Here is a 19,931-nt window from a genome sequence, read left to right as displayed (position 1 = left end):
CATATATATATATATATATATGTTCCATTACTTTGCTTAGTAATTGCTTTACTAGTAAAGCTGAACAAGGGGCAAGAGAAGGGACTAAAAATTTCAAGAATTTGTTTTTACTACTTTATCCATTTTAACAGAGTTTTGAGACAAGGAAAAACTAAAGCTATAATTAAGGCTTGGGGATTTTTTTTTTTTTAATTTTCCAATTAGCAAAGTTTCTGTGCTCGGTATTAACGTGGTTATTTGGAATTCAACTTTAGCTAGCAAAAAATGTAGCATTTGCAGTTAGATTAGAAAAAGGAACAGAATTGTTTTAGATAATTATAAAGTATACAAACAATATTTCTCAAAAATCCTAGCCTTACTGGTAACTGTCCCAAGTGATTTTACTAGTTTGTTTTCGGATAACAAGGTAGCAGTCTGTGATTTAGTCTAGAATCTTTCAGAGGTATTTGTTTCCTGCTGTATGTACTCCAGGGCTTGAGGCTTTGTTCATTGGATAGTCTCTGCTGGTGATCAATCTGGCAGTCCATATTTTCTCCTAAGATCTTTCTGTACCATGGCACAATTCAATTCCTAATTCAGGTTCAGAATTATCTCAAGTACTAGCAAGGTCACTGGATCACTTAAACCATTCTTTTCTGTTTTGAAATAAAAAATTAAAATTTAATGTTCTAATCTTTAAAATGAAATGGTAAAATCCAATCTAATATGAGCTTTAAAAAAAAGTCTTAATTTCAAAATAATATTGTTTAAAATGCTGTTTTTTCCTCCAAGAAAGAAAAATTTTTTGACTTTGCTGCCACCTCATGGCTAAGACAGCAATTAGAAATGATTCTTCAGGGACTTATAAAATATATACCAGGAAAAAAAAAAAAGATCATGAAGTCATTTGTTGTTGTTGTTATATAGTCGCCCAGTCGTGTCTGACTCTTTGTGACACCATGGAGTATAGTTTGCCAGGCTCCTCTGTCCATGGAATTCTCCAGGCAAGAATCCTGGAGTGGTTTGCCATTTCCTTCTCCAGGGTATCTGCCTTACCCAGGGATGGAACCCGGGTCTCCTGCATTGGCAGGTGGGTTCTTTACCCCTGAGCCACCTGAGAAGCTCCTGAAGAAGTCATAGTAAATATGAACTTTGCCCTGCTCCTATGGTACTTTTTCTCTTTTGTTCTATAATTTAAGTTTGAGCCCCATCTTTGACTTCTAGTTTCACTTCAGTAATAATATATCGTATTTTTTTATTGTTGCTTTTCTCACCTTTCTTGGGAGCTTTAGGACTAGATAATTCTACAGAATCACTGTTTTCCTTTAATATGCAATAATATTCCCACCAAAGGCATCATGTTTGTATCACAACTCTGCTGCCACTCAGCAGTGGTGAGGCCATAGCAAATTACTTACCTTCTCTACACCATAGTTTCCTCAGATGCAAAATGGAAATAATAGCAACTACCTATTTTATAGAGTTGATGTGATACTTAATTAAGATGATGATTGGTGAATCAATTAGTTTTATAGATTTAATTTTTAAAAGGCAAAACTTTTAGAAATGGTTCATATTGCTCACTACCTATCCAAACATGAGCCTTAATTAAAAACCTTGGCAACTCAACTGCAAGTGATCTTAAGACATTCATTTCCTGAAAGACTATGTCCACCTTTTTTCTTAATAGTTCCATTTGTTTTACTTCCTGTGGCAGGAATGCAAATCACTGCACGGGGAGTATGTTGGACGAGCCTGCGGCCATGAGCACCCCTATGTTCCAGATGTTCTGTTTTGGTCAGTGATCCTCTTCTTTTCCACAGTTACTCTGTCAGCCACATTGAAGCAGTTCAAGACTAGCCGCTATTTTCCAACCAAGGTACTTAGACTACAGTTTTTCTGATCAAAATGTGAACCAGCATAAAGCATGTTACGGTGATATGTGTATTTTAGGGCAAAAAAAAAGAGGAGCAATTGCTGTCATTAACGGGGCCACTAAAAGGTTTTTGTGTGATTGAGCTGCCATATTAGGAGCAAGGTTTGGTGAGGTCGGGTAGAGGAAGCATTTTGTGAGACTGGTGCTGGGAGTGCAAATTGCCTCTAGGCTTATCTCCTAACTTCAAATCCCAGAGATAAACTCCCACTTTTCAACTTTCATTTTTGGAACTCAAAAGCACACACTGCATTACTGATTGTCACTTTCTTGCCCAGTGAACAGTGGGAACTATTCCAGCCTGACAGACACCTCATAGGAGCCACTGTTACATTTTGTAATTGGGAAAGCCCCTGCAAGACTCATTGGAACACTATCCTCTTTTTCATTTTTAAAGTGTCAGTCCCTCCCCCTAACCCACCACGTTTGCATCTGCATATTTGGAAAAGAAAGTAAACAGAGAAACAGCTTAGTTCAATATTTAACACTGCAAAGTAACACCTATAAGGCCTGACTCAGCCAAAAAAGGACTAAGGAAGGAAGGGAGGGAGAGAAAAGAAAAGAAAGAAGAGAAACAAGAAAACAAGCTTTTGGGAGATGAGCTAAAAATTGTGATGAAAATTCTACTCTGGGAAAATGTTTTAAGAACTGTTTGAGAGAAGCTTCTGTTTTTGTTACCTCTTCCTTCCCTAAGGTGGAGGATTCATTTCTTTCCCCAAAAAGCTTGATTTGATTAATATAGAATTGGTTTTTTTAATTAAACTCCTGAATTTTGTATGTGTTTGTGTGTGTGACATAAAGGCATCCTAATAAAAGCCAGATCTTACTGAATATTGTTTAAGGATTTTGCTCAAAGAAGCCTTTATAAATGAGAAATAGAATAACTTTTAAATTTACTTACTCTATTGTGCACATTACCTGCTGCTGTACTTATATCTCAGATAAACTAAATGTTGTGATAGTTCAATAAAAACAGATTTTATTTTATAGTGTTTGGGGTTTATCATATTAAAATGTTACCTGTGAGAGAAACAGTATTAAAATTTAGCCAAATTATCTCCATGCAATGTTGTTCTGTATTTTAAATATTCACACACTGGAATTCATAATAAACTTAGAATTTTATCAGCATCACTGGTGTAATAGTACCATGCAAGAGTCCCATAATAAACTTAGATTTTAAATAAATACTGAAAACAGCACAATCACCATTATAGCTGTTCCATAATGCCTCATTTTGAAAAGATTGAGTGTATATTTATCTTAATGACAGAGGTACATAAATATAAATATGACAGAGTTAACAGTAATATTATAGTATGCATAAAAAGTAATATTATGATATCATGTCATAAAGTGTGATTCTAGATTATGTTCCTGAGTATTCCTAACTATTTATAGTTCCTTCAAGTGACAGGTGTTTTAATTATCTTTAGGTTCGATCCATAGTGAGCGACTTTGCTGTCTTCCTTACGATTCTATGTATGGTTTTAATTGACTATGCCATTGGGATCCCGTCTCCAAAACTACAAGTACCAAGTGTTTTCAAGGTGAAGTTATCATAACATTTACTATCTCTCCATCTCTGTAGGTCTAATTTTTATTCAGATGATGGCTATAAACCTAGCATTTGGGATTTTCATGAAAATATAAAGAATATTGATTAATATAACAGAAAATAAAATGCCCACAGCCCAACTACAATTTTGGTCTAATATTAAAAAATAAATAGTAATCACAGAAATAGAGACCTGGAAGCCACTTGAAAAAGTTTCCTGTTAATTCTTCCAGTAGGAATATCTATATTCCGAAAAGATAAGGAAACATTTTGAAAATAAGGAAAATGCATTTTCTTGATGCAGAGTTGCACAATGGATAGGGATTGGAAAACAAAATTAGGTCTGGAATAGAGTTTGAACCACATTACATCTATGACCTGGGCCAGTTACTTAATCTCTTTGAACCTATTTTCTCGCCTATCAAACAGAGCTGGGGACTTCCTCAAAGAATTGTCAAAATGAATTCATTTGGGACTCATCTCAGGCACCAGCCATGTGTAGAACCCTTCCCTGAGTGTCTTTTTGCTGTTTTTACTTAGTGGCCTGGATATACATTTAAATGAGTTATACACAGTTGTCAATATGATATTTGTAAAAGTGAATGAATTTGCCAATCCAATAGCACATATGATAATGGTAATATAATTTTATTTAATATAGATATTATTGAGAACACAGATTTTTGAGCCAGTCTGTCAGAGTTGAAATCTTGTCTTCACCACTCACTAGCTTTGGGACCTTAAAAAGTTTATTCTCTATGCCTATTTCCTTGTCTGTAACTTCTCTAGACTGTTGTGAAGAAAAAAGTGAGTTGAAATATTTAAAACACTTAGAATGGTGCCTGGTACCATGTTTTGTGAATATTATTATTAAATATAATTCACTTGGCATATCAGTTTATAATTAGGGCTTTCCTGGTATTGTCTATAAGACTTCATTTGATTAGATATTTATTAATCCAGTTAATAACTATGCATTCTTTTATTTTTTTACAGCCCACAAGAGATGATCGTGGCTGGTTTGTTACACCTTTAGGTCCAAATCCATGGTGGACAGTAATAGCTGCTATTATTCCAGCTTTACTTTGTACTATTCTAATTTTTATGGACCAACAGATTACAGCTGTCATTATCAACAGAAAAGAACATAAGCTAAAGGTATATTTTAGCATCCATTTTAACATAAATCATTATGATTTAACTGAGATCAATTGATGTTTGTTTTATTTATTATGCTTTGTATTCTATATTATATTTAGTATTCTATAGCATTTGCATAGTGAAATATTAAAATTTTCAGATTTATAATTTTGTTTTCTATATTCATGGTACTTTGTCTTACAATAAGCTTAAAATTAATTATTATTTAATTTATTTATGGCACTTGGCTGAGCTCTAAATTCTAAAACCCTACCTCTAGGACTTAAAATTTAAAAATGTTGCCAAAGTTCTAGTGTTCTTTACCATGTTTAACACATTTTAATGAAATGGTCTATTTTGGTGAAGTGTGGCTTTACCAATTTGTCTTACATCTGAGATTCTTCTATTTCTATATTTGACTCTAAGTATGTCTGTTAGATGGCATTCATTTTGGAACAAATTAGATCTTCAAATAATTCTCATTTTTCTTTAGTTATTTTTCCATCTATAATGTCTATGACATCAAAATCAAGTTACAAATGTTATAGTTTTTAAGTGACATCTTTGTTGAGTTTTATTGCAGATTTCAATGACTTTCTTTTACAAAGAGAATAAATATAAATATATTTTATTTATTATATTCTGACCCTTCCATTTTGCAACTGTGAATAAAGTTGTTCATTGGTATGAGATATGTAATGTGAGCACTGTCATTTATAGGACTATATTAAGTTAAATTGAACCAACAAAATCATTGAATGGTTAAAAGTACTCTGAATCAAACCTTATAAAAATTAGAACATGCACAATTTTGTTTTTTCTGGTATCATGGGATAATGGTGAGCTATTGTCATTTATTCTTTAAATTCTAGGAAAAATTTTGTCAGAGCAACATAAATTATACTTTATAGAATTTTTAAGTATGTACCTTAGAAAGATTTTAAAAACCTAATCGAACTATTTGATAGGAAGTAGTAATGACATAAATATAAGAAAGCACAGTTATTTGCAATAAATCCTACTGAAAAGGAATTTTGTCTATTATATTGGGGAGAATGTGTATCTATTTTAAAATAAAGAGCATTTTTTTATTCTTTTTAGAAAGTAACAAGAGTGCTCAAAACCTTTTTAAAAAATGAGTTCATATTAACTTCTTGTTTTTGTCAAAGAAAAATTGTAATTATTAAAGATATAGTCTACAAAAATATCACATGAAGTCTTAGGAACTAGACCAGTGATGTGCTGGTACATGTTTAACAACCAGTTCTCTTGTGTGTAAAAAAAACCCCTGATTTATAATGTTTGCCGATTTTCATGATGTGAATGCTCCCATCATGGCCCATTTCAGGCTACCAAAGTGACATCAATTGGCAGGAAGAAAATTGAAAATTAAACAATTGGCTCTTATAAGTCTATATGAGCTGGCTCCAAAATACTGCTGAACTACATTATTCAATATTGGAAATTTTGAATCATTTACAGCTCTCAAAATAAGAAATTCAAATTTCCAAGTTAGTAGTCGACTTATTTAATATCAATCATTCAAGAATATTTGATATTAAAATATCAGCCTTCTGCAAAAGCAAATACTGCCACAACCTAATTATTTAAGTTACAGAGTTAAGTAATCTATAAAGCTGGTGTTAAGAACTTTATGTTGAACATTGTTAGTCTGCTATTCTCTAAGAAGTAGGAAAACATTTTTCCTAGACACCAGTTTATTTTTTAAAACTGAAAACATCTCTATTTTTCTCATCTCTATTTTTATTGTATACTGAAATATGCATTTTCATACTGCATATGTTACATGTTGCTTTTTTTTTTTGCATAAGAGCATTATCATGGTAATCCTCCCATGTCAACAGTATAGGCTGCATTATCGTTTTAACAGAAGTTTATGTATTTCCATGTTTTTAAATGAACTAAAAGACTCCTGTTTTAGAAAGAAAGGTATATAATCATTGTTTCCCTTTCAAAGGAAGTTGGGTTTTTTGGGGGTTTTTTTTTTGGCTTTTATAATTAGGCATAAATATTACTGATTTCACTGAAAAATTCTCTTTGTATATTTGTTTTCCAAATATTAGTGGAATTATATTAAAACAGAATGTAGAAGTAAGTGAAGAATTGCCAAGGGTGATGTTACCTCTTTGGCTGCCCTGTATGCTTGCTCTTTCCAAATCTCTCTACCTCATAATCACATAATGCTTGCTCCTTGTTCTTCCTGAGTCCATGGTAGGCCCTTGACATTCACAGACTTTCCAAAGCTCCAGATCAATAAATGTACTGTTATTCCACCTTTATGTATCATGTAGAATAGCTAAAATATAGTAAAGCATTCTCTAAGTGGTCCTTTCAATTACCTGCTTTTTTAGAATTAAATGTAGAATTAAAGCATTTAATATTTTTGTCACTAAAATTAAGTTGAGACTATATTATTAAACTATATTATATTATTTGTACATTACTTTTTATTGTACAAATTGCCGTATAGTCAAAAGATGCCTATTTTACCCCTTAATAGCCTGGATTTAATAGACAGAACAAATCTGGTTTAATCATAAAGCCAGATAAGGCTTTGCTATATTGTCACAAGAAGAAGAGTTGGTCTTTTCTTGGCCACTGTGAGTCTGAACACCCCCAGTTTCCTTTGGATATGGATATTTTCAAAGTAAGTTCTGTCTAGTGAAGACGTATTTTATCTACACTGAATACTTTTTTTTTTGGCCTCTAACCCTGTGTTCTCTAAACTTCAGTATCACGTGGCCTGCTGCTACTGATTTTCCTGTTAACAACAGCAAAAAATCCCTTTCTCAGAATGTTCTTTACTCAGAGTAACGGTCTGTTCCATAACCGCTCTCCCCACCTGTTGCTTCCCTGAAATGTCTGCACAGTCTCTGGCTTTTATTTGAACCACGTTGTCACAAAAAGACACCTGTTTCTTGAATATATCCCCAGACCACAAGTTAACCACATTATCAACTTTTGATGATTATCTTTTCTTATTTGAAAACCCATTTTTGCTTTGGTTGGGGGGGCATTCCCTGAGATAGTTAGATGAATGACGATTTCTAGATTCTGTATCAAGCACCTGGTAGAGGTCATGTTATATATTTAAGTGGACATCACATAGCCAAGTCATCTAGAAATTTCATCATTTCATTCTTTATCTCTTCCAAACTTATGTTTTAGATCTTTTCACTTTTTCTTCCCTTCCATCACCAAAACCAGTTGCTGAGGTTTTCTCCTAGAGGAATTAAATTTTTTTGTCATTTTGTGTTACTACATATGCAATAAAGCTGTGTTGAGCTGAAGAGTCTAGCGCCAGCTCACAGGGTAAGTGACTGACTCCTCCCTCAGAATGAAGAATTTCAAGACCAGCAGAACTCTAACTCACGACACCTCGTGATCCTTTAGGTCACTCAAAAGCATCAGAAGTTGCAAATATAAAAACTTGAGAATACAAATTACCATTCATATTATATGTAGATGTAAATCCATACTCTCTCTAGCATTTCTCATTTGTTTGTTTCTACCCTAGAGAAGTAGAATAAGCTTTGGTTAACTGAATCTCTTTGAAAAATCATGAAAAATTTCCACTTTTAAAAGAAGTATATTCTCTAAAAGTGGAAAGATACTGTCTTTGAGAAAAGAAAGTTTCTGTTAAGATATAACTGTGGGCTTTTCTTCATGTTTCTGTAGACAGTTCAGGCTTCTTTTGACATCATTTTTTAATAAACAGCAATACAATCCCAGATCACTTGAGTAAATGAATGCATTTGCCACATTCATTTGGCAACACATTCTCTTGATGATTATGGCATTTGATATGTTCTTTTTTGCCCTCTTTGTCAGCCTGGTTCTTCATGTCAATCTATAGTCTTTTATGTGGTTAACTTGACAGATGCAGGAAATTGCTGCCAAGCTTTGAAATGAATTTTTTCAGCAGTGGCATCTGGGTATCAGATGGTCCTCTTGGCTGGCCTCTTGTCTTGCTGCATGTTGGTTTTAGTGGGGTCTGGTGTAGCATCACCTGTTGCTATGCTCCCTTTTCCTCCCATATGTCCATTTCCCGTGTTTCATGGATGAATGTGAGAATAGAAGCTCTGATTCTGTCTTTATTTCAGAAAAAAAATCTACAGAAATATGTTAGAAGGTACAGAGTTCTCTCTCTGACAAAAGGATACTTCCCTTTGGCTGGCATGCCTATCAGCTAATAATTTGGTTACAAAGACCATGGTTTTAAAGACATTTTAAATGGAAGGCAAGACGAAGGATGATGATTAATTAGTGGAAGTGCCAGAACTGCTTTATTTCCTTTGATTCACATTAAATTAAGCTGTTCCCATTGTTGTACAACATAATCAGGGGGAAATTGTATTTTTGATTTTATTATCTGCTTGGACTTTACAAAGCTAGCTTTCTAAATTTAAAAAGGAAATTATTCTCTTGGAAAGTGTTATTTTGTCTGCTTACTGCAGTCTAGCATCCCACAGTTTACATTTGTATCATTTTTTTTTTAACAGCAAGCAAGTCATTTTATTTTTTAAAAACTTTTAATTTTGTTCTGGGGTATAGCCAACTAACAATGTTGTGATAGTTTCAGGTAAACAGCGAAGGGATTCAGCCCTACATCCTCCTCCAAACTCCCCTCCCATCCAGGCTACCACATCATATTTTTGAAACACTAAGACAAGAACTATAGGAAATGGCTGTCATGAAGAAGGCCTTCCTCATATTCTTATGCCATAGGGGAGCATATACCGTGGGAAAGACTGGGGTGTCGTGAAAGCATAAACTTGACTCTCAAGTCCCCATGTCCTCTACCCTCCTCTCATGTCTATCTCTCAGCTGCTAGCACCTCTTCCATTCTCTCTTAGCAATATCACAGATTTGCAAAACAGCCCAGGGGGCACCATTTACATTGTACTGCCTCAGTGGCAAGGGCTTGAAGATCAGGTCCTTTGCTGTCCTATGTTCTTCACACTGCACAGTTCCTAGTACAACACTTGTCTAACTGGTTAAGACTCTGTCCTTAAATGGGACTGAAATTTTTTATTTAATTAATTAATTTATTATTTTTGACTGCACTGGGTCTTCGTTGCTGTCCAGGCTTTTCTCTAGTTGTGGTGAGTGGGGGATACTCTCTAGTTGCAATGCACAGACTTCTCATTGTGGTAGCTTCTCTTGTGGAGCACAGGTTCTAGAGCATGTGGACTCAGTAGTTGCGACTTGCAGGCTCTAGAGAACAGGCTCAGTAGTTGTGGCACGTGGGCTTAACTGTCCCTCAGCAGGTGGGATCTTCCTCGACCAGGGATTGAACCCATGTCTCCTGCATTGGCAGGAGGATTCTTTTCCACTGAGTCACAGGGAGCCCAATGGGACTAAAATTTGAGTTCTATCCTGTGCAACTACATCTTCCAAGATGTTCTGCAGAAGGACTAGGGGACTATAGTCTGGCTGTGGTGAAGCTTCTTATACTTTCTTGGTCATGCTGACACAAAGGTGTTTCTCTTCCTGCCTTGCAGCTCTCTCCAGAAAATCTCTCCAGAGTTATTAGCAGAAAATCTCTCCAGATTTATTAGCCGAAAAATTTTATAGGGTCATATTCACAAGTGAAATTGAGTTTAGGCATTTGGGTGAACCTGGAGCATTACCCCAGCTAAGCTGACCCAAGGAAGGGTGCCACTGAATTGGTGACAATGTGGGAGAAAAAAAGGTTCTTGTGTGGATATGTCTTATTTTCTTTTCTCTGTCATCTCCTTCACTTTTATAATTTGGCAGGGGTAAGCAGAAAGGGAATGAAGTACAACTGATTTTAAGGGTGTTTTTCTTAATAAAACAATGAAATAAAATAGCAGAAAGAAAACACTACCATGACAAATACACATGAAATACTCAGTATGTTTTACCCTCAAGGCTATACTACCTTTCAGATAAACTAGAAACTGCTTGCAGCTTGGTAAAACTGCCCGTAAAAAAAGTCAAAATTATTCCTCTAGAATAATTGGTAACTTCTGCTCACATTCATAATAATAAATTTAACAGTTATATTTATTTTAAAATTACACCTAAATTTGATTCTAAAAATGTTTCAGTTATGCATATTTCCTGTTAAAATTGTCAGTCTGTGACTTTTTGATTGCTTATTGTATGTTAATGATTGCACTAAAAACTGGGATATACTGAGAAATTATGTGATAAGTTTACCTGCCCTTAAGAAACATATACATATTTTTATTAAGGAGCCTTGAAACAAGTAAGTACAAAAGAAAAAAGTTTTTGTTCAACTGCGAAAATATGATAGTCCCTAACATTTATTGGGTGCTTACTAATATATCAGACATTGTTCTAAATGATGTGACAATCATTTGTAAATTATTTAATTCTCAGAACAACTCAGCACTATGTCTCTTGTCATCAACATCACCATTTTTCAGATAGGGAAACATAGGCACAAAAGTTTAGATGATTTGTCCAAGATCATTGCTTAAGCCTGGCAACCTGTCTCCAGAACTTATACTCTTAACCATCTTATTACACTACCTCTCATGAAGTAGCCATTAAAAGTTGGAAGGTAAAGTAGCGTTTGCTAACTCTTAGGCTTTACACTGTCAGTTTCCTATGGATGATGGTGACAGAGCTGTTCCCCATCTTGTTTGTGTCCTCTAAGCACTCTTAGCCAATCCGTTTCCTCAAGGGAACAGTCTTCAGTTCTCCGCATCTCCACATGTCCCATGCATCCATTTTTCCTGATTTACATTTCCTATCTAGTTCAAGAGAGCACTGAAGTTTGCAACATCTGGAAGTCAGTGATGGAATAGAATCATATAGGGGATAGAAAACACAAAACTCATTTTACGGAGAGGCCAAATTTTTCTAGTGCTGCAAGAGATGAGAACAAGATAGTTCTATGCTAGGATAAAAATGAGTATGTAAAAGGAAGTTTAGGTTCTATGATATTATTTTTCACAATAAAAGTCGACCACTGAGACAAAAGAGGGTAAATGGAAAGGGCCTAACAAGAGTTTATCCTTTAGGAATTCTTAGCAAAAAAGCTTCCTGGATATTGTCAGGAAGTGGTGTCTAGTCACAACCAGGCCATTCTTAGCTCTACTGGGGACACAGTCGTTACTTTGTTTTCTCAGCCTAATGCCTGATGTATAATTGATGCTCAATAATTTTTTGTATAAATTAATGATGAAAGACAAGAATTACAAATTAACCTGCTCATTTAAGGAATCAAAGCAGAGGGACTGTATTTGTATTTTACCTATTCAGTAGAAATAGAATGCAAACTAATGTACTAGTAAGCCAGAATTATATCTATTAAAATATGTAGAAGTCACTATAATCATAATTGCAGTAGGAACATCTGTAGCTTTTCTTTAAGTGGACTGTATATTTTGAGACTATTCTCTTTTTATCTTTAATTTATTTTGCATTTTAGAATCAGTTACATAAGATTCAAAATAGTATCTCTTTTCTGTTCTTTTCTGTTCTGTGGCGGTGGTGTCATTGGTATTTATGCCAAGTTCAGGTAGAATGAGAATCCTGTTTTCTTTCTCTTCACAGAAAGGTTGTGGGTACCATCTGGATCTGTTAATGGTGGCTGTCATGTTGGGTGTGTGCTCCATCATGGGCCTGCCGTGGTTTGTGGCTGCCACTGTCCTTTCCATAACTCATGTCAACAGCCTGAAACTGGAATCTGAATGTTCAGCTCCAGGAGAACAACCCAAATTTCTTGGCATTCGGGAGCAAAGAGTTACTGGGCTTATGATTTTCATTCTCATGGGGTCATCAGTCTTTATGACTAGTATTCTGAAGGTAATGAAATCTCCCTTTGTGAATCTGAAAGAAGGCAGAATATATATATTATTGTTTAAGAAATTTCATTTGAGTCTAAGCCATCAATTTGTAAATATTGTATGGCATGTGATGAAAGTGATGAATTTTTTTTACCATGTTTATATAGCTTCTTACCAAGGGAAATTATGTGCTATATTTTAGAATCCTTAAGTATGTAAAAAATTTAATCTGGCAAAGTAAATTTGATGTATAAATTATTATTGTAATTTTGAAATGGTAATCAAGTTCTGGGAAACAGTCACTCATCTCTGACTAACTTGTGACCTGAGTTTACTGTACGCCTACACAAAAGAAAGTTTCTAATTTTTTGTCAGTGGACAGATATATTTGCAATTAATATTACTTAGTAAAGGGTGAAGTGTAGAGATAAGCAGTGCCACTGTCATGGCCACATATGCAGTTTTGTATTTTAAGTGTTCCATAAAATTACTACATGGACATCGTTATTGGATATACTTTTTTTTCAATGTTTAAAATAATTGAATTCATTTTAAAGATTTTAATTCATTTTAAATAACTGAATTCATTTAAATTTCCCTATTGTAGCATAATAATATACTTGATATTTATTGTTTATTATGCATCATATGTGATTTTATTGATTTTGACCTATTAAATATGTCTAATGGACCTATTATTATCCCTTTTTAGATATTGGGAAACTAAGGCACAGAAACCTTAGGTAACTTACCTGAGGTTATGCAGCTAAAAAGTACTAGAGCTGGGATTTGAACCCATGTCTTCTGACTATGCCCCATACTTCTAAAATATTTACCTTTCTGTGTTTTTCTTTGGAAATACAAAATGTCTCGACCACATTGTATTTGAAAATAACCCGTGCCTTTTTTCTAATTGTTCTTTTACAGTTTATTCCTATGCCAGTGCTATATGGAGTGTTTCTTTATATGGGTGCTTCATCACTAAAAGGAATTCAGGTAAATTACTTTATAATAATATAGTAAGTAAAGTATATACAGTAAAGCTGTGATGACATATCTTAAGGTCTGTTGATGCAAAGTCATTTGAGAGCTAAGAAAATGTCATTATCTGAGGAATAGCTTTCAGTCTACAGTTAAATTTCTTAAAAATTTCTTAAAAATGGTTCATAATCTGAGGGTACTTCTGTTTACTATGATTATATTGAAACTGTGGGGCTTCTCTGGTGGCTCACACAGTACAGAATCTGCTTGCAATGTGGGAGACCCAAGTTCAATCCCTGGGTTGGAAAAATCCCCTGGAGATGGGAATGGCAACCTACTCCAGTATTCTGGCCTGGAGAATCCCACGGACAGAGGAGCCTGGCAGGCTATAGTCCATGGGGTCGCAAACAGCTGGACATCTGAGTGACTAACACACACACATGTTAAAACTGTGAAAAGTTTATACTTTATAATCCTTTTAGAAAAGGATATCAATATATTTAAAACTATTTAAAGTATTAAAATGCTTTTAATCTTTGATACTGTGATGATGTATATGGACATCTATCAATGAAAATAGTAAAAAAAAAAAGCACAAAGATGTTCCTTGTAACACATATTATCAAAATATTGGAAACAATACAATTACTCAACAACAGTAAAATAATTAAGCAATCTATGGTTAATTTAAATTTGATAAATTAATTTAAAATTTATAAATGTGATGACCATAAAAATAACACAGTAAAAATGCTTCTGACAAAGTGAAATGTGAAGTAAAAAAGTGGAAAAACAAGTTGTAACTACCACAGATTTAAGAAACTGTGAGTGTGGGTAGATTAAAAAGGAAGGTGGAGAAATAAAAACAATTTGTTAAGGTAATAAGATTATGGGTGATTTTTGCCTTTTATGTTTGCTTTTCCATTATTATTGCAATTGTCTTTATAGAATTATTTTATAAATTAATAAGGAAAACCTTAGAGATTGTTTAATTATTGGTTAAATAAATATAGTTTTCGCATTAATTTCCCATTGTTACCTAAAAAATTGCTATAAAACTTATTGGCTTAAAACAGTAAACATTTATTATCTCACAGTTTCTGTGGGTCATAAACTTGGGAACATAATAGCTGGGTGATTTTGGCTCAAGATGCCTTATGCGGCTGCTAGCAAGATGTGGACAAGAACTGCAGTCGTTTGAAGGCTTGGATAGGACTAGAAGGTGTTTATCCAACAACACTGTAGGCAAGAGATGGTAGTTCCTCTCTGGCTATTGGTAAGCAGCCTCTCCATCAGACATTTAAGTGTCATCACAACAGAGATCCTAACCTCCATCCGAATGAGAAATATGAGGCAGAGTGAGGCTGAAGTCACTGTGTCTACTGACAGTCTACAAAGTCACACATGGTCACTTCCACTTTTCTTATATTTGTTAGAAGCCAGTCATTGTGGCCAGTTTGCACACACGAGGAGGGAAATTTAGACTCCATCGCTTGAAGAGAATAATATCAAAGAATTTGTGGACACATTTAAAAAATACCACAAGAGGAACTTCCCTAGTGGTACAGTGGATGAGAATCTGCCTGCCAGTGCAGGGGACACTGGTTTGATCCCTGGTTCGGGAAGACTCCACCTACCATGGAGCCGCTGAGCCCGTGCGCCACAACTATTGAGCCAGCACTCTAGGGCCCTCAGGTCACAATTACTGAGCCCATATGCTGCAACTACTGAAGCCTGTGTGCCCTAGAGCCCATGCTGTGCAGCAGAGTAGCCCCAACTTGTAGCAACTGGAGAAAACCTGCATGTAGCAATGAAGACCCAGAGCAGCCCAAAATTAAGTGAATAAAATTTTAAAACATTTTTTTTAAAGTGCCACAAGATTATTTTAAATTTTTACTGAGGCTGTTGGCAAATTATTCCTGCTCATGTTATTATAGTGGGTTGAATAGTGCCCCTTCCCAGCATATCCACCTGGAATCTCAGAATGTGACCTTATTTGGAAATAAAGTCTTTGTAGATAAAATCAGTTATGGATTTCAAGAGGAGCTCACCCTGAATTTAGGATGAACCCTAAATCCAATGACTGGAGTCCTTATAAGAAGATGAGAGGACACAGAGAGACACAGGGAAGAAAGCCACATAAAGGTTGAGGCAGAGATTGGAACTTTGCCACCACAAGCCAAGGTATATCAGGAACCAGCAGAAGCTGGAAGAGGCAAGAAAATTTTCTTCCCTGCAGCCTTCAGACAGAACAGGGCCCCACCAAAACCTCGATTTTGAAATTCTGGCCTCCACACCTGTGAGAAAATAAATTTCTATTGTTGAAGCCACTGAGTTGTAATTTGTTACAGCAGCACTAAGAAACTAATACAGATTTCTATTTAAAATTTCCTTTGAATAATCTTGTTGTATAACAATACTGTTGTTCCCAAACACGTAAAATTTTCCTGAAAAAGAGACTAGTTTGAGGATTATTTATTGTATAGTTTATTTTTGTTGGCTAAAAGAAAATATAAATTGCCACTTTTTCTTTGACAAGATAGACTCATTACTGTTCAGTGACCTATAAAGGAACAGTCATCTGACTAAATGTTATGAGTTTGTCAAATTAACACTTTTTAAGTGGAGCACAGGGTGTTAGATGGTGAACTGGTGGTTTAACAGCAGACCACAAGAGAAACAGAAATAGAAAAGTTTATCACTCATAGGTCTTCACAGGAAGAACCTGGCCTTGAGGGGCCACGTGGGGGAGGCCAAGACAAAATGGAGACAGAGAGAGAGAGACAGGACCTAGGGCAGATGCCTTTATTAGGGTCAGTGGGTGGAGCACTTTGGGGTTCCTTGGCTAAGGCTGAAACTGGACTTTTCAAGTCGGAAGAGCAGGGTTTGGTGAGCTTTGCAGAGGTCTTATCTAAGGGGTGCGTAAGGAGAAGGAGGCAGGGGAGGTTGTTGATCACAAGGGCCACTGGGGAAATTATGTCAGGAACTTATATTTACTTGTGACTCTGCAGGTAGCTATCTAAGGCATGCACTTGCATGAGGGGCTTGGCTGATTTAAGGTCGCTGCAGCCTGCTTGACCGGACAAAATGGGTGATGAGGCAGCAGCACTGTGGAAGAGCTTGGCTAAACTCTCAACGCTGAGGGACAGACAGTACAGGAACTCTTCTCCTGAATAAATAATTAATCAGCTTCTGACCTTGGGAGAAGGAAAACCTCTTAGGCCGGAGGATACTATTGGTTGTCAGAACCAAGACAGAACTTTAACATGAAGTTACTGTAAGATCACTAATCACCTAAAGTCGATAGGATGAGTGTGTTCATCCTGATACTGGGTAAAAGTAACTTGGGAGGAGATGTGTTGAATCTTAAGAAATAAAGTAAAATCCTCAGGGTTACAACTGAATGTTTCACTGTTATAACACTTGAGAAGTGTTATGCATTTAATTTTATTCTAACTACATTTAATTTGTTCATTTATAACTTTATGTATGAAAAATATATTTTAAAAGAATTGGTCTGGTAAGACAGATAGGGAAGAGTGCTGAAGAGGTTTTGTTTATTTGTTTTGCTGGGGTTTTTTTTTGCCTTTGGCAAAAGTTCTATGAGTACTAATTTCATCTGTAAGTGAAAAGTATTTATAATTAGGCCTCAGGCTCACATAAATACAGCAGCAGAAGTTTAAGAAACAAAGTAAAATCATTTTGATAGCTTCAACAGATTTCCGCCCCTAATTCCACTCACATGATTTTATTATACCCATGAGCTTTGAAACTAAACAAGAATGTCAAATTTTGGAATTATTTGGGGTGTGAATCTTTCAAATGAAAGTTGAGGAAACTATCAAAGACCCATGAGAAAAGTATAAAGAGTTCTAAATAGCACAAATGAAATGGGAAATAGAGTCTCACACTAAGAAACAGAGTTAGTGAAAATTTAAGTGAGCCCTGAACTCAGGGAGCTGAAATTCCTATTTGGAATATTGTGGCTAACTGGATGGGGAAATGGGATGCTGATACTAGGACAAGATCAAAGGTACATACAAAACTCAGAATACATTTATCATGACTATCATTAGGTACTTGAGTAATAATAATTAAAAATGTGCTGAATATCAGCAGTTCAAGAAACATGTTAACTTGTTACCCCACTTGTTCAAAGAATCTTGTATATTACCTGTTTGGCAATATTAATACATTTATCTAGGTTTCTTACTGTGCAACATGGCAGGAAAAACAGAACATAGTGTTCTTAGGAACGCTGTTTCTGTACTCAGATATATAACCATATATATATGAATATATATATTCATTCCAACACTTTAAGAATCCAAAGTAAAGCAAATGTGCCATTTAAGCAATAACAATGGAATCACCCACACACTGAAGTACAGTTATGCAATAACATAACTTCACACATGGAGAAATGGTAGCTGGGAAAAAAATTAGTTCTGTAGAAACTGAAACATTCATTTATAGCCCTGAGGATTTTACTTTATTTCTTCCCTGTTCCTATCTCCACCATGCACTGAGTTTTATTTATTTAATGACATGTAATTTTAAGAGATATTTAGGAATTAGAGATAAAAAGACCCAGTGAAATATTTATGGACAATATAGAGAGGAACAAACCAGGAACTAATTCAGCACTTAGTATTCTACATAGGTTTTCAACAAATTTTTTAGAAGGTATAAATGAATATGACTAAATAAATGAACACTGGATGGACTCAACTATGTGTGATTCTGGTTTAGATGCCCGAGGGAAGGTCATGCTGTGCCATAACACAGGGAAAAAACAGAAGGAAAGATGAGTTTGTGTTGAATTGGGGATATGAGAAGGTGTCAGTAAAACATGATGTATGACACTAAACTAACACTAATTTGACTCTATGGGCATTTTTGTTCCTTGGCGTATTAGAGTAATTTTGGAAAATTTGATAAAGATTTCTTACAATTTTCTCATATAAATTAGCTAAGGACTAAATCTAATGTTACTCTTAAAACACATAGGAGATATTCCATGGTATGAAATAGAACTGACAGTGATTGAAACTGTCATTTTCTAAATCATCACTTCTTGTTGGAAACATTGAAAACTGTAAAATTTGGCCTGAGAAAAATTAAACAAAATGATCTGCATGAAACAAAGCTAACATGCAGTACATTTTGTTAATAAGTAAAATATGATTGAAGATTTCAGATTCTTGTGAACATTTAATCTATAAAATTTGAATTGAGAAAATTAACTTTGATGGATAAAAATGTCAAAGCTATTAAAATAATATCTAGTCCAAAAATAATGTACTGTCTTTATGATAAAGTTTAAACAGAAATAACCTTGATCCAGATGAAAATAATGTTAATAAGATACAATTGAAAATATATATAAATGATTTGACAGTGTAGTAGAGGAAACTGATCAATAAAATTAAACTGAGTTAAAATTTGCTCTGGAAATACTTTATTAATAATAATTCATCTAGGTTAAATCTTTATGGCCAAGGTATTTGTATTTTTAGAAACAGCACCAAAACCTTTTATGAGGATGAAAGTGGCAAGGTCAAAACAGCAGAGTCAAAATAAGGAGGTACATCCTACGCAGCAGCTGCATGTGGGTCTGGAGCTCAAGACAGAAAGAGCTGCAGTAGAGATTGAGGGCTGAGAGTCTAGCAAGTATGTGAAAGTTGAAACAGTGGGTATGGATGAAATATTCAGTAAAGAAGGGTGCAGGAAATCCCAGTACTTAAAGGACAAGTAAAGGAAGAAATTGAGATGTGATGATGAAGACGAGGGTGATGATTTTGTTTTGTCTCAAGGCTATACTCTCTGAGGGAGCAATGTTTAGCATTGGCATCAATGTTATTAAACTCTTCTAAATTATAACCTGTCTTCTATAATTATACACATTTGAGAAAATATGGGATATTATAAAACTGAAGTTGTGGTATTTCAGAATATACACTTAACAATCCCATAATCCTGATGCCCAGATGTCAATGTAAATGTTATCTAGATGTATCATATATTGGACTATATTATACATTTACTTGTTCTACTTTTATTGTTTTCTGTAAAAAGCAATTTAGTCTGTTTATCTTTTAGTTCTTTGATAGAATAAAGCTCTTCTGGATGCCTGCAAAACATCAACCAGATTTTATATATCTAAGGCATGTGCCACTTCGAAAAGTCCATCTCTTCACAGTTATTCAGATGAGTTGCCTCGGCCTTTTGTGGATAATAAAAGTTTCACGAGCTGCTATTGTCTTTCCCATGATGGTACGAAACTTCTAAGTCAGCTCTTTTTCTCCCTCTGATTTTCTGCTCTCACTAAAAAATCCATGAACAAATCGGAACAATAGAATAATTTTGAACAGTTATTGGAAACCTTGGTATAAACTTTAGCCACTAAAATGAGTAATTAAGATTGGGTTTTAGATTATATATGAATTTCAGTGATTCATAATAGTTTTGTCTCTATCATTCTGAACATTAGTTTGAATCAATTAAAGTTGGGTGGAAAATGTAAACTTTCACA

General features: G+C 34.7%; 1 protein-coding gene across 2 annotated transcripts in view; it reads left to right on the top strand.

Annotated features, from left to right (window-relative positions):
• The window catches only part of SLC4A10 (solute carrier family 4 member 10), a 450,611-nt gene that overhangs the window by 409,932 nt on the left and 20,748 nt on the right, over positions 1-19,931 (top strand). For both annotated transcript variants that reach the window (XM_081581599.1, XM_081581598.1), the window contains 6 exons: positions 1,697-1,858; positions 3,349-3,462; positions 4,467-4,628; positions 12,183-12,434; positions 13,343-13,411; positions 19,499-19,672. In XM_081581599.1, coding sequence (XP_081437725.1) covers positions 1,697-1,858; positions 3,349-3,462; positions 4,467-4,628; positions 12,183-12,434; positions 13,343-13,411; positions 19,499-19,672 — 933 coding nt within the window. The remainder of the gene's footprint in view (positions 1-1,696; positions 1,859-3,348; positions 3,463-4,466; positions 4,629-12,182; positions 12,435-13,342; positions 13,412-19,498; positions 19,673-19,931) is intronic.

This window comes from Giraffa tippelskirchi, chromosome 3 (assembly GCF_054371585.1).
Source record: "Giraffa tippelskirchi isolate mGirTip1 chromosome 3, T2T-mGirTip1v1.2.pri, whole genome shotgun sequence".
In the NCBI taxonomy this organism is placed as follows: Eukaryota; Metazoa; Chordata; class Mammalia; order Artiodactyla; family Giraffidae; genus Giraffa; species Giraffa tippelskirchi.
The sequence above is the reverse complement of the archived record's forward strand: the minus strand, read 5'-3'. Positions and strand labels throughout refer to the sequence as shown.